This window comes from Geotrypetes seraphini, chromosome 8 (assembly GCF_902459505.1).
Source record: "Geotrypetes seraphini chromosome 8, aGeoSer1.1, whole genome shotgun sequence".
Lineage (NCBI taxonomy): Eukaryota > Metazoa > Chordata > Amphibia > Gymnophiona > Dermophiidae > Geotrypetes > Geotrypetes seraphini.
Genome location: NC_047091.1, coordinates 112,716,365 through 112,729,804, shown reverse-complemented (window position 1 = coordinate 112,729,804; position 13,440 = coordinate 112,716,365). Strand labels below are relative to the sequence as shown.

Sequence of the window (13,440 nt, the reverse complement as noted above, 5' to 3'; positions counted from 1 at the left end):
GCATGGCACAGTGAGTAAGGCTATTGCAGCCTATGGGGAAAATTGGAATGGGGGTAGTCCTTAAGTCATTTTTAAAGATCCCCCACCTTCCAAAACCCCTTCCCTGCATTTTTTGAGTTTGCACTTTTTCTCCACAGGCCGTTTTAGGCACCAGAATTGCTATTGCAGTGGCTATCTTGGATTTCTTGATTTTGTTTTAAAAGCCTCCATCTGCCTCAATACCCCTTATTTTTGACAGAAAACAGTATATATGGATTCCTCAGGTGGAGATACTTTTGATTCATGTCAGATTTGTGGTTGATGCCTATCTGAAGGGGTCATTGTTCCCCGTATGGTGCATGGGGAGGGGCGCTTCAGGCTTTGCTTCACCTCCCCTTATGCTTCTGGTGGTTTAGGTGCTCAGCTGGAGTGTTTTCTAGGCCAGAAGTTCCAGCAAGAACTGGAGAAAGTGGACTTGGCGTCCCCAGTGAAGCGCAGCCATATTCTGGTGGACAAACACCAGAAGCCAGTACAGGAGACCCTGCCAGAACCCTCTGGGCAGTGGTTCACTTCCAGATTCATATACATCTGAAGCTGACCTAACTCCATGGGAACTAGGTGGAGGTAGCACCAGGGTTTTTAATGAAAGGTGCAAGGTCCACCCCAAGAAGCCATGCAGATGTCATGGGGACCCAAGCTTTGGTGGACTCGGAGGAGAGAAGGTTCAGAGACCGTGCCTTTAATTTCTAATTCAGGGCCCTCAACTGTTGGAGATTCAGCATCCCAAGGCCTGACCATGATCAGGTGGCATCCCTGGATCTTGGATATCCTCATTAAATATGCATGAGAGAGATTTGCATACCAAGAAGGCAGTGCAGGCAAATCTCTCTCATGCATATTCATTGTGGATATCCTGAAAACCTGGCCTGCCAGTAGATCTCGAGGACCAGAATTGGGCAGCCCTGCTCCATATACTTCATCATGTCCAAAAGACTTGGATTATTGGAGACCAATTGTGGATCTAAAGTTAGTCTATGCAGCCCTCGAATCCCTGTTTCTGCATGGAAATGGTTCAGTTAGCATTGTCTTGGTTGTGCCAGGGAAATATCTTGCCTGTCTGGATCTCACAGAGGCATACTTGCATATTTCCATCTTTCCGGCTCACAAAGTTCTTGATGTTCCATATTCTGGACAAGCATTTCCTGTTCTCTGCTTTACCCTTTGGCCTAGCAACGGTGCCACAAACCTCTACCAGGGAGAGATGGCTGTTGTGGCAGCATACCTCCTCAACAAGGGAATTCAGGTACATCCTTACCTGGACAATTGGCTCATGAGAGCACCCTCGAGGGACAAGGGAGCAACAGCACTGAATCGAGGGGTCCAGCTCCTACAGACGTTAGGCTGGGTAGTCACTTGATATTGATGGTCCCTGGAATACTGGGAATCCTTTTCCAGATGGTGCAGAACTGGGTCTTTCTCCTGGAAGCACGTAAAATGAAGCTCATGAGGCAAATTTGGAAGATTCGTGGCCTGCTGGCCCCCACAGCTTGGCAGTATCTTCAACTGCTGGGATCCATGGTAGCTACAATAGATGTGGTTCCCTGGGCAAGAGCACACATGCTGTCTTCAGGAGTCACTCCTCTCAAGGTGGTCTCTGCAAATGGATGCACTGGACCTCCTGCTGCCATGGTCAGGCAAGGAGCAGCCTGGACTGGTGGTTGGAGGCACAGTCCTTGAACAGGGAAATGCCACTGCACATTTCCGAGTGGACTGTCCTGATGACAGATACCAGTCTATTCAGCTGGGGAGCTGATTGCGAGCGGCATCCACTGCAAGGATGGTGGTTCCCATCTCAGAGGAAGTGGTCGATCAACCACTTGGAGCTGAGAGCAATACAATTAGCTCTGTGAGCCCTGGGTAGCACCCTGGAAGAAAAGGCAGTCCAAGTTTTCTTAGACAACACAATCGCAGTAGCCTATGTAAATAGGCAAGAAGGCACCAGGAGTGCACCAATGATTTTGGAACCCATCTATTGATCATTTCAGCGACTCATATAGCTGGGTTGGAGAATATGCAGGCAAACTTCCTAAGTCAGCAGACCTTGGATCCTGGGAAGTCTCTATCTCAGAGGGCCTTCGACTGCATAGTCAGGCACTGGGGGCGTTCAACCTCATGGACTCAGCATCCAACAAAAAGGCAGCTCGTTTCTTCAGCTGAAGGTATGAGCCCAGAAGCACTGGTCTGGATGCGGTGATCCAGGCCTGGCCTGCAGAGGAGCTCCTATATGTGTTCCTCCTGTGGCAAATGATAGGCATAGTGCTTCAGTGGGTCAGAACGCACCCAGGTCGAGTGATCCTGGTAGTTCTAGATTGGCTGAGGTAGCCTTGGTACACAGGCTTACTTTCTTGTCATACGAATCTTCCTTCAAAGGATCCCATCACCCTGGAGGATCCTGAGCACTTTGGTCTTATGGCATGGCTCTTGAGCACGAAGCCTTAGGGCATAAAGGCTATTCACCTGAAGTTATTGCCATGCTCCTGAGGTCTAACAGCAGTCTGTGTTAGCAGCCTATGCAAAAGCTTGAACCCATCAGTTTTGGTGGTGCTTGACTTCCGCAGGAAGGTCTGAAGAATAGCTTGACGGCTGGCTCTCTCAAAGTACATATATCTGGATTTTTCTGCTTCAGAGCGCAGAGCAGCAAGCACATGTTTGGTGACCCATCCAGATTTTTAAAGGGAGCCTTTAGTGTGACAGCTTTTTCTGTCTTGGAACCTTAATCTGGTCTTGCGGGCCCTTGTGAAAGCCCTGTATGAGCCTTCGGAGGAGACATCCATGATAGATCTGACAGTCAAGACAGTTTTCTTAGTGGTTGTAACATCAGCAAGAAGAGTGTCAGAGCAGTAGGCTCTGTACTGGAGCGAACCCTTTCTTCATATCTGAGGCTAGCATCTCGATTCGAACTGTCACTTTCTTCCCACTGAAGGTCTATCCAGTTTCACGTGAGCCAGGAGGTGCGACTCCCAGCCTTCACACCTGCGGGAATGAAGAAAGCAGATCGTGTTAAAAGTTCTGGATATGTGACGAATTTTGATTCATTATTTGGAGGTGACCAATGAGTTGCGACTTTCTGATCACCTCTTTGTGGTTACAAATGCAGCACGTAGGCGGAGACTGGCATCTAAAGCAACCATATCCAGCTGGATCTGGATAGCTATAAGAACATAAGAATTGCCGCTGCTGGGTCAGACCAGTGGTCCATCATGCCCAGCAGTCTACTCATGCGGCGGCCCTCTGGTCAAAGACCAGCACCCTAACTGACACTAGCCCTACCAGCGTATGTCCTTGTTCAGCAGGAACTTGTCTAACTTAGTCTTGAATCCCTGGATGGTGTTTTCCCCTATGACAGACTCCGGAAGAGCGTTCCAGTTTTCTACCACCTTCTGGGTGAAGAAGAACTTCCTTACGTTTGTGCAAAATCTGTTCCCTTTCAACTTTAGAGAGTGACCTCTCGTTCTCCCCACCTTGGAGAGGGTGAACAACCTGTCCTTATCTACTAAGTCTATCCCCTTCAGTATCTTGAATGTTTCGATCATGTCCCCTCTCAATCTCCTCCGTTCGAGGGATAAGAGGCTTAGTTTCTCTAATCTTTCGCTGTACGGTAGCTCCTCCAACCCCTTAACCATCTTAGTCGCTCTTCTCTGGACTCTTTCGAGTAGTACCGTGTCCTTCTTCATGTATGGCGACCAGTGCTGGACGCAGTACTCCAGGTGAGGGCGCAACATGGCCTGGTAAAGCGGCATGATAACCTTCTCCGATCTGTTTGTGATCCCCTTCTTTATTATTCCTAGCATTCTGTTCGCCCTTTTTGCTGCCTCCGTACTTTGCGTGGACAGCCTTATCTACTTGCTGATCAGAACTCCCAAGTCCCTTTCCTGGGAGGTCTCTCCAAGTACCGCCCCAGACATCCTGTATTTGTGCATGATATTTTTGTTACCAACATATTACACTTGTCCACGTTGAACCTCATCTGCCATGTCGCAGCCCATTCCTTGAGCCTGATTGTCACGTTGTAGATATCCTCTGCCTATATTGGAAGCGGAAAGCGGTCTCCAGTGGCAGTGAAGGTTCACTCCACTCTTGGTGTCACGTCTAGAGCAGTCTCACCTGTAGAGACTTATAGGGCGGCTACTTGTTCCAATCTCCAAACATTTACTAAATTTTATAGGATGGATGTGACAGCCAGGCTGGACATTGCTTTTGGATCCTCAGTACTGGCAGCAGGCTCATCTAACCCTCCCTAGGACCCAGGGACTGCTCTGATATGTCCCGCTGGTCAAGACTGTCAATCTTGTTGCACAAGATGGAACGATTAGGTTCTTACCTTGCTAATCTTCTTTCTTCTTAACAGGAATGGTAGTCTTGATGCCTGCTCTGTCGGATGTATATTAGTCTGCTTTTGCCATCAGATGTCTTGTTTCTATCACTTGCCCAGTAGGGTCAGGAATGAAGAAGAATTCATTCATAAGACAACAGAACTATTGGTGTAGATGGCACACAGGTATGGGGTTCCTTTTATTACCACCTTATTTGTTTCGTTTAGTTGTGGTTTATCAGCATTGTTGTTTAATGTTATCGTTTAGAGCAGAACAGATTTGTGTAGTTTTGGGGAGTTTCCCTAAATCCTTCTGTTATGTTTGCACTCTAGGATAGAGAATGACATGGTGAACAAACACTGCAATGACCCATAGTGGACTGCAGGTTATCTGCAACAACGGAAATGCTAATGCCCTCCTCTCCGTGGAAATGGTGACCAAATTTCACACCACCCGCAAGAACAGTACAGATCCTTGTCCCCACGTTGTAAAACACCCTATCGTCCTTTACTGATATTCCCCTGGCTCCCCACTGAAATTCAAATAATCCAAGCAGCAATGTCCTCTTCATCTCGACTCCTCCCCCCTGGAGTGCAACATTGGAAGAGGGGAAGTGCCAAAGTTGACAGCTTCGAAAAGGCCTGCTGGCTGTGATCGGGGATTCCTCTGCGATCAGCTCAGCCGGTGCAAAGACTACCCCCCCTCGGCAGCAGAGATGCCTAGTACTCCCTCCTGCCTCACAACACCCCTCTGACACCATCCACACCCAAAATCGGCAGGGGGAGTGTCGTTCAAGCAGAGGGGATTGGGCATCCCTCCTGCCAATTTCGGGTGTGGATGGCATTGGAGGGGTATTGAGGGGGTAGGACATCCTTCCTGCCGGTCTTTTGATGATCAGTTAAGGTGGAGGGGGTGTCGTTCAGGCAGGAGGGAGTGGGCTTCTATTGATGCTGCCAGTGGATGGAGTTCATGGGGATCGGGCGGCGATGCGATTGTAGAGAAGGGACAGGACAATTTTTTCCCCCCCGTGTCATTCTCTACTCTAGGACTCTCTAGAAGCTTTGATACTAACTGAGGGGGTGGAGCTCTTCCCAGAGTAATGGTAGGTGGAGCATGAAAACAAACAGTGGGTTCTCTACAACCCTTGCAACTGATAAGGGTTTAACCTGCTGGTCAAGACTACCATTCCTGTTTTACAAGAAAGAAGATTAGCAAGGGACGAACCTAATCTTTCCTTATGGCTATGACATTGATTTAGGGCAGGGTTCTCAAAATTTACCGTTCATGATCGCTAAACTGGTTCCAGCCGGTTTAGCATGCCAATTACCAGCCAATTATCAGAATGACCTTTTCCGAGCTTCCTAGCAGTCTCTTGACTCTGCCTTGCCATTTACATTAAAATGGTAGTAAAAAACACCCTCCAGGGATTCAAGACAAAGTTAGGCAAGTTCCTGCTGAGCAAGAACGTGCGCTGTTAGGGCTAGTCTCGGTTAGGGTACTGGTCTTTGACCAGAGGGCCGCCCCGTGAGCGGACTGCTGGGCATGATGGACCACTGGTCTGACCCAGCAGCGGCAATTCTTATGGGCCCATCAATATTTAAAGGAGCACTCCATGCGATTCTCTATCATCGCTGGGTAATTCCCTACCTCATTGTGCCACATTTGCAGTCAAAGTACAGGGTCTGAGCTGTCGAAGCCTTACTTTCTGGTTAGTGCCTGAGCGCTGATTGGCTGAGGCACTGACAGGAAAGTAAGGCTTGATAGCTCACCCGTCCCCCCCCCCCTGCAAATTAAACAACAAAACAAAAAAAAAACCAAATTGATGGACTGCAGGAGGGATGCCCATGCCTTCCTGCTGCCAGTGATTGCTCCCCATCACCCCTGACAGGAGGGATTGCTAACTCCCTCCTTCCACTGGGGTACCCCACCACCCCCTTTACCTTTCCAATGATGGCAGGCTGGAGGGATGCCTATGTCCTCCGGCCGGCAGGCCTGCCTCTTCAAAATGGCGGGCCTTCTTCTTTCTGGTGCATCCTAGGATGCTAGTCAAACAAACCAGGAGAAAAATCTCCACAATCTAAGTAGAAATGAACAAACCACGGTGGAGATACGTAGTAATGTTGGTATGCAGTTTATTCATAAATCATAAGTCTGTGCAATCTCAACACGCACGTGTTTCAGCCATTATGCCTGCCTCAGGAGCCTTTCTGAGAATGATCAATTACTTGGGTAATCACCTCATCCAAGTATTCTAAATTCGATAAAAGACACCGTATTGATCTTTGTGAACATGAACAGCTAAAAGATGGGATGCACCAGGGAGGGGCCTAAAGAGCTGATTGGCCCAGGCGCTTAAGGCCCCTCCTGTGGGAGGAGAGGGGGCCTTTGGTGATTGAGCCAATCCGGAAAGGTGGGGGACCCCAAGCGGCGGGAGGGCATGGGCACCCGTCTTTTTGGGGGGAGGTGGGAATCATTAGTAGAAGGAGGGAGTGGGCATCCCTCCTGCCAGGGGGGGAGGTGAATCACCAGCGGTGGGAGGGAGTAAGCATCCTTCCTGCCATTCAGTGCATTGGGGGGTCTGGGCAGCAGCGGGCGAGGGGGGTATCGGCAGGAGGGGAACTGTTCTTTCTGTTGCTCTCCCTGCTGGTTAATCAGCTGAGCTGGCAGGACTTGGGGGAGACCTGTTGCTCAGTTGATTGGGGCAGGGAGAGCAGTTTTGACAGGAGGGAGGAGCTGTGTTTACCAATTGCTCATCTGAGCAGTTGCTAGGCACAATTGCTCCTGCTCTTTACCGGTGATTCTCTGCACAAATAGCATGCATATAATTTGCATACTATTATGCTAAGAATCACCCGTAAAATAAGTGCCTTTTGCTACAGGCACTACATTGTTTTGAAAATCTTTCTCATAGTGATTTATTTCCCCTGCTATTTAAATTATTGGACCATCATAAGTGATTTATCAGTTTGGATTAGTATCTTTAAATATTTATATAAAATTTTAAAATATATTTTTGAAGAATTTATGAAAGATTGTTTGCTGATCAGTTTGAGCAAATAAATAGCTGGATATTTATTTGTATGCCGTGTGGGGCTTTTTCCTTGTCTGAATTTTGACAAGTTATTTTCAGAGAATATTTTGTGCTTTTATTAAGAATAAGATATTGAGCTAAGTATATTGTATAATAGTGTTGTCCTTACTTCACTCCCCCTGAATATAATAAGAGCTCCATCTTAATCAGTCAGTTCTGTCGAAATGTTTCCAAAGCCACATCAGGCCCATCATAACGGAAGCACTGCATATGCTAGAATGAAAGAGAGCAGGGCTGACTCTCATGGCACAGGTCACTGTGTCAGAAGAACCATGGCTCCGTCATAAACCTATCTGAGATCAGCTTTAATAGAGGAGATTTGAAGAGCTGCAACACAGACTTCAGTCCACATATGGTATTTACCTCTCACTACTGCCTAAAGCAAGATTCCTGATTCAATAGCAAGTTAGATTAGATGGTCCTTCAGAAATAATTTGGTGTCTAGAATCCAACTCTAACCGCCTCCGCCCATACCCATTTGTTTCTGTTTCAGGCTGTCTTAAAAAAAACCATAGGCCTCAATTTTATTCCCTTTTTAATTGAGAAAGCTTGGTAGTTAGAGATGCCTGTCAGTAAGAATATTAACATCTTGCTTATCGTCAGAGAAAATAGTTACCTGAAGCAAGTTTTCTTTGAGTACAGCAGGATTTATATTCTTAATGCCCAACCCACTTCCCCTTGGAGGCATTGTCTCAGTACTAGATTGATCTGGTTCTGTATGATGACAACAGGTAGAGTGGGGGTAGGGGTAGACATGCACAGTACTTCCAAAGGCTTCTAGAACATTGGAGAGCGCTTGCCATGCCGAGTTCCATTGGATAATGTCACCCATAAGTAAAAATATGAATCCTGCTATCCTCTGAGAACATTTGCTACCGGTGAGTAACTCTTTTACAGTACTTAATTATCATCAGAACTTGGACATTTTATTATGTAGCAGTGTAAAATATCGAAACTAAATCATGAGGCCACCAGCAATAACTGCATCTGTGAGGGAGAATCCTTTTTCTGAAATACCCGATGAAAGCACATTCTTTCAGATTACCGATAATGGAGATGTTATGTTGACACATTAATTTTCACCTCTGTATCCATTCTATTACAAATAAGTATGTGTTGTGGAATATACAAGCACCAAAGCCTCACAAATTAGACTTTCTTGCTTTGAGAAGGTGCAAGTTCATCAAAAATATCCTTTTAAGATGAGGGAGAAACCTTATGTTGTCTGTCCTCCCCAACACCATCAGAATTTTATGAAAATTTTTCCCTGACTGTCCTCTCTTATTTTTGATGGAGGCATTGGCTTTGATATTATAAATGTTATAACTCCCCTCACTTCTCTGTACTCTTTCTGTTAGCCCGAGCGGAAAGAAATTCCGAAGCAAGCCCCAGCTGGCTCGCTACCTGGGCAGCTCGATGGACCTCAGCACTTTTGATTTTCGCACAGGGAAGATGCTAATGAGCAAGATCAACAAGAACAGGCAGAGGATGCGCTACGATTGTTCAAATCAAGTCAAAGTAAGAGGACTGCCCTTCACAAGCTCAGAACAAGGTGTCCTTCATTGACATAAACATCTTTTCAATGTAGTTGATAAATGGGTATATCCTCAGAGGCAGGTTTCAAAGTCTACTTAAATGATGCCTAGAAGTTAGCTGATGGCTTGGTTTCTGACATGGAACAAACTAAGCAGAGTAGGCTGACAAGGGAAACCATATACTGTACTATACTGTAAGAATTAAAGTCTGAATACCTTAGTAAACAGCATAAATTCTTTTCAGCCCCTGAGGTGAGGAGGGCCTCATGGAAGAAGGGAGCCTACTTGAAGCATCTTCTGGATATTCTGATATGGGCTTCCCCACTCCCACCTTAGGTACCTTTTCAAAATTGTTCAAAATGATTTGAACTTCTGCCATTGTCAGTAAGTGGTATGCTTCTTCTGAGTCAGAAGTTTGGATGTGCTGTGTTTATGGATAGTGCCATTTTGTTTTTCAAAAAAGGATGTTTATTTTTTGGGAGAGAGCTAATCTCAATTTTCTAACTGGTTGCACAATGCATGAGACTATTAAAAAATTTTCCTTTTCAAAGGAATCAGCATAAAAACTGCACATCAATGGCAACCCTTAGTTAATCAAATTCAAAGGATAATAGGTTGATGGAATAATTATTTTATCTGTTACTCTTAACATTTGATTGTCATATTTGGTCATATCAGAATAGGTGTTGGTAATTGTACTTTTCAAAGTCAGATTAATCCAGGGGCTAGAATTGGAGGTCAGTAAAATTTGACCATATTTTGTGCATGGAAGCTGTGCTGCTGATACTAGTTCAGTTTTGTTGAGCAGGGATATTTAACATTTGTTAATGAAGTTGCTTTGTAGTATCTTGAGCAGTTTTTAAGCACATTGCCTTTCCCTATGTGTTATGAATGCAAACTATGAAGGAAAAACTAGGGGTGGTATGAATTCTAAAATGTAGCATAGCCACGAGTTAAGTTTAGCTGAACCTCAGTGAAAAATAAATGTGCCTTACTATGAGGTATTATGTTTCATTTCTTTACTTCAGAAGTGCAAAGAAGGTAAGGTCAATTTGTAGAATGTCAGCATGTCCTGAGATCCTATGAGGAATATGCATGTTGTATGAGTCACTGGGGAGAAATGGGAAGAAGCAGAGGATGCAGTACTCTGAAATAATCTACAAATGTTTACAATAAATGCATGCAATGTATGTGAAAACCACTTGGTTGTATTATATCACTCTGCAAACGTTTAAAAATTAGGTTGGAGTTACTGGTCAAGAAGAATCTTGTGAGACTAGGAGGCTAGGCATCAAAAAGTCAGATGAAATCTAATATGGACACGTGGAAAGTGATGCACATAGAGAAAAATATTCTTATCTACAGGTACAAAATGTGTTTTGAGTTAATCATCACACAAGAAGAAAAATCGTGGTTAGTGTGGATATATTAAAATTTTCTAAAAAAAAAAAAAAAATCAAATAGATTATTAAGAATTATCTACGTAAAAGGGGATGGAAAATAAAACTGAAAATATGCTTTTGTATAAGACCCTTCCAGTACAAAAGGACCAGTAGGTTATTTTCCTCTACCTGAAATTTTTGCAGAAGGAGCCATCTACAGCTTTTCTGCTGTGCCTCAGTTGTGTCAGTGTCCAGTCCCCATCTCCTCAGTGAGTTGAGAAGGTGTCTTTTCTTCTGCTCTGCAATTGATTTATTATTTTTAGGTTTTCATTTGAATGGCAAGGTTTCTTGGTGCCCCAGAGATTCACAGGATTTAAGGTACAGCTCTGCCTGGGAGAGAATACAGCCTCTAGTTCAGAGCGCTGTAGCAGGGGGAGGGGTGCAAACCTTTCACAAGGAACCTACCTATCAGGCCTGCACTAACAATTAGGATAGCTCGGGATGTGTACCCCTGGTAGCTCGACTCGTCCCTGATTTATCAGGTGGTTGGGCACAGGCTGAATGGCCCCATGTTGGTCCAGAGGGCGGTAGTGGGTGTCAGCTACATCCCCCTCCCTGAAGACACATGAGGATCAAGGGTTTCAGACTCTCATAGCCTGTATAAAAGACAGCCCGAAGAGACATGCTTCCGGAGGATCTTATATGCTTGTCTGAGGCAGGAATCTTCTCCTTTGTCTAGCTACAGTGTGAGCTGATGCAGGCATGGCACCAGGCGGTTTTATGAGGATAATCCTATTATCCCAGGACAAGCAGGCAGCATATTCTCACGAATGGGTGATGCCACTGAAGAGCCCCGGTACGGCCACTTTAAATCTTTAGAAAGTTTGTGATAGCCCGAACTGCGCATGCGCGAGTGCCTCCCCGCCCGACGTAGGGTACGCGGTCCCTCAGTTTCTTAGTTTCCTCAGAGCTAAGAAGTCGCTCATCAACATCTGTTGGTATTTTTCGCTGCCTTCCCGCTCACGCGGTTTTCTTTTTTTGACTTTTTAGTCATTATTGTTTTTTCTTTCTTTATTGTTTCTCTTTTTAAAAAAAAAATAATAATTTTTTTTTTTTTAACTTTTTCTCTCACGCTGGTTCAGCCCGGCGGGGCTTGTTCCACTTCCTCAGCCTCGACCTTTGATTTTGCTAAGGCGGTTTTTCCCTCAATGTCCCGACCTCAAACGAGCTTTAAAAAGTGCAGTCGCAGTACTCGCCCTATTTCTATCACAGATCTGCACTGCTGGTGTCTCCAGTGTCTGGAGCTGGAGCACAGAGCTGAGGCTTGCACTCGTTGCTCCTCTCTTCAAAAGCGAACGTTAAAACATTGTTAAATGCAACAACATTGTCTTTTTGGTGTCACTATGGAAGGTGAGCCGGCACCAGCTCTGACATCGGGATCCACATCGAAGTCGATGCTGCAGCTTTCAACGTCGCTGGAATCCTCCAACTTTCGACGTCGCTACCAGTGGGTAAGCTGGCTAAGAAGCCTTCCCCCCCACCCCTTCGCGCCCTCAGGTCTCTTCTGCAGTGAGCCAAGTCCTGCCGACCTTGAGGGGCCCTAAAAAACGCTCAGCTCCTATTCAGGTGAGTGCCTCGTCATCGGCCTCATCTCCGGAGCGCAGAGCAGCACCCATGGTACCAGCAAACAAGCCAACGGTACCGGTGCACTCGCTGAAACAGCAAATCAAGGAATTGGTGCAGCAAGAGTTACGGGAGCAGTTACAGCTTTTACTTCCCGTAACGGCGACACTGACTCCTCCAGTGTCAGTCCCAGTCCCAGTCCAGTATAAGCTTTCCACTTTGGCACTGATTGTCTCGGAATCACCATCGGAACTGCCTAGTTTGGTCAAGGAATCGATGTTGCAAACATCTCGACACCGCTCTTCTTCTCATACATCTCCCGAGACGGTGTCAGTAAAGTTGGGTAAGGCTTTACAGAAGCTCAAACATCTCGACTCCTCAACACCCAGTGCTCGGCACTGGATTATATCAACCCGTGATCCTGATCTCTGGGGAGATTCTGAAGAACCTCTACTTTCTGACAATGAGGATGTTTCTTCAGAAGAAGATTCTAATCCCCTGTCTTCTCAGGAGCCTACTTCGAAACCTGACAAGGCTTCCTTTTCAAAATTTTTAAAAGATATATCAGAGACTTTGTCTATACCACTTGAGGCTGATTCTAAAAAATCTAAGCAATTTTTAGATGCTTTAGTCTAAGAGTAGCCACCTAAGGAGTTTCTCAAGGTCCCTCTCCATTATATCTTGAGGAAGACTTTTTATAAAAATCTAGAAACTCCTTTGACAATCCCTGTGGCTCCTCGCAAACTTGATTCCCTGTATAGAGTGGTGCCTATTCCAGGTTTTGACAAGACTCAGCTACCACATGAATCTCTTCTTGTGGAGTTCATCCTGAAAAAGTCTGCAGGAACTTGTGTGTATGCCTCAGTACCTCCTGGCAGAGAGGGTAAAGGCATGGATTGCTTTGGCAAACGACTTTTTCAAAATTCTATGCTCGCCAATCGATCTGGCAACTTTGCTTTCCATTTTTCTTTTTATTTAAAGCATCTGGTCAACCAAGTAGCTACCTTTCAAAAATACCTTCCTGACCGAAAATTGCCGCCTTTTCAACGTTGCATTTCGGACTTATTCCAGTTACGCAAATATATGGTCCGTTCTATATATGACACATTTGACCTAACATCTTGTGCAGCTTCTATGTCTGTAGCTATGCGACGTCTCGCCTGGCTTCGGGTATCTGAACTCGATGTAAACCATCAAGATCGACTCGCTAATGCTCCTTGTTTGGGTGATGAACTTTTTGGGCCTTCTTTGGATACAACTACCCAAAAACTATCCGCCCATGAAACCAGGTGGGATGCTTTAGTACAAAAAGAAACCCACTCCTGCTCAACCTTTCAGGCAACAACCAGCCTATCAACGTCGTTTTGCTGCCAGACCTATGCCTCCGCCCCAGTCTCTACCTCGGAGGCAATGACAACAACCTCAAAAGCAACATCAGCAACAGCAGAAACAGCAAG

The 13,440-nt window shown here is 45.6% G+C and overlaps 1 protein-coding gene across 4 annotated transcripts in view; it reads left to right on the top strand.

The window, feature by feature from the left end:
- Positions 1-13,440, top strand: part of MBD3 (methyl-CpG binding domain protein 3) — a 155,965-nt gene that overhangs the window by 31,768 nt on the left and 110,757 nt on the right. For all 4 annotated transcript variants that reach the window (XM_033955534.1, XM_033955536.1, XM_033955535.1 and 1 more), the window contains one exon: positions 8,802-8,961. In XM_033955534.1, coding sequence (XP_033811425.1) covers positions 8,802-8,961 — 160 coding nt within the window. The remainder of the gene's footprint in view (positions 1-8,801; positions 8,962-13,440) is intronic.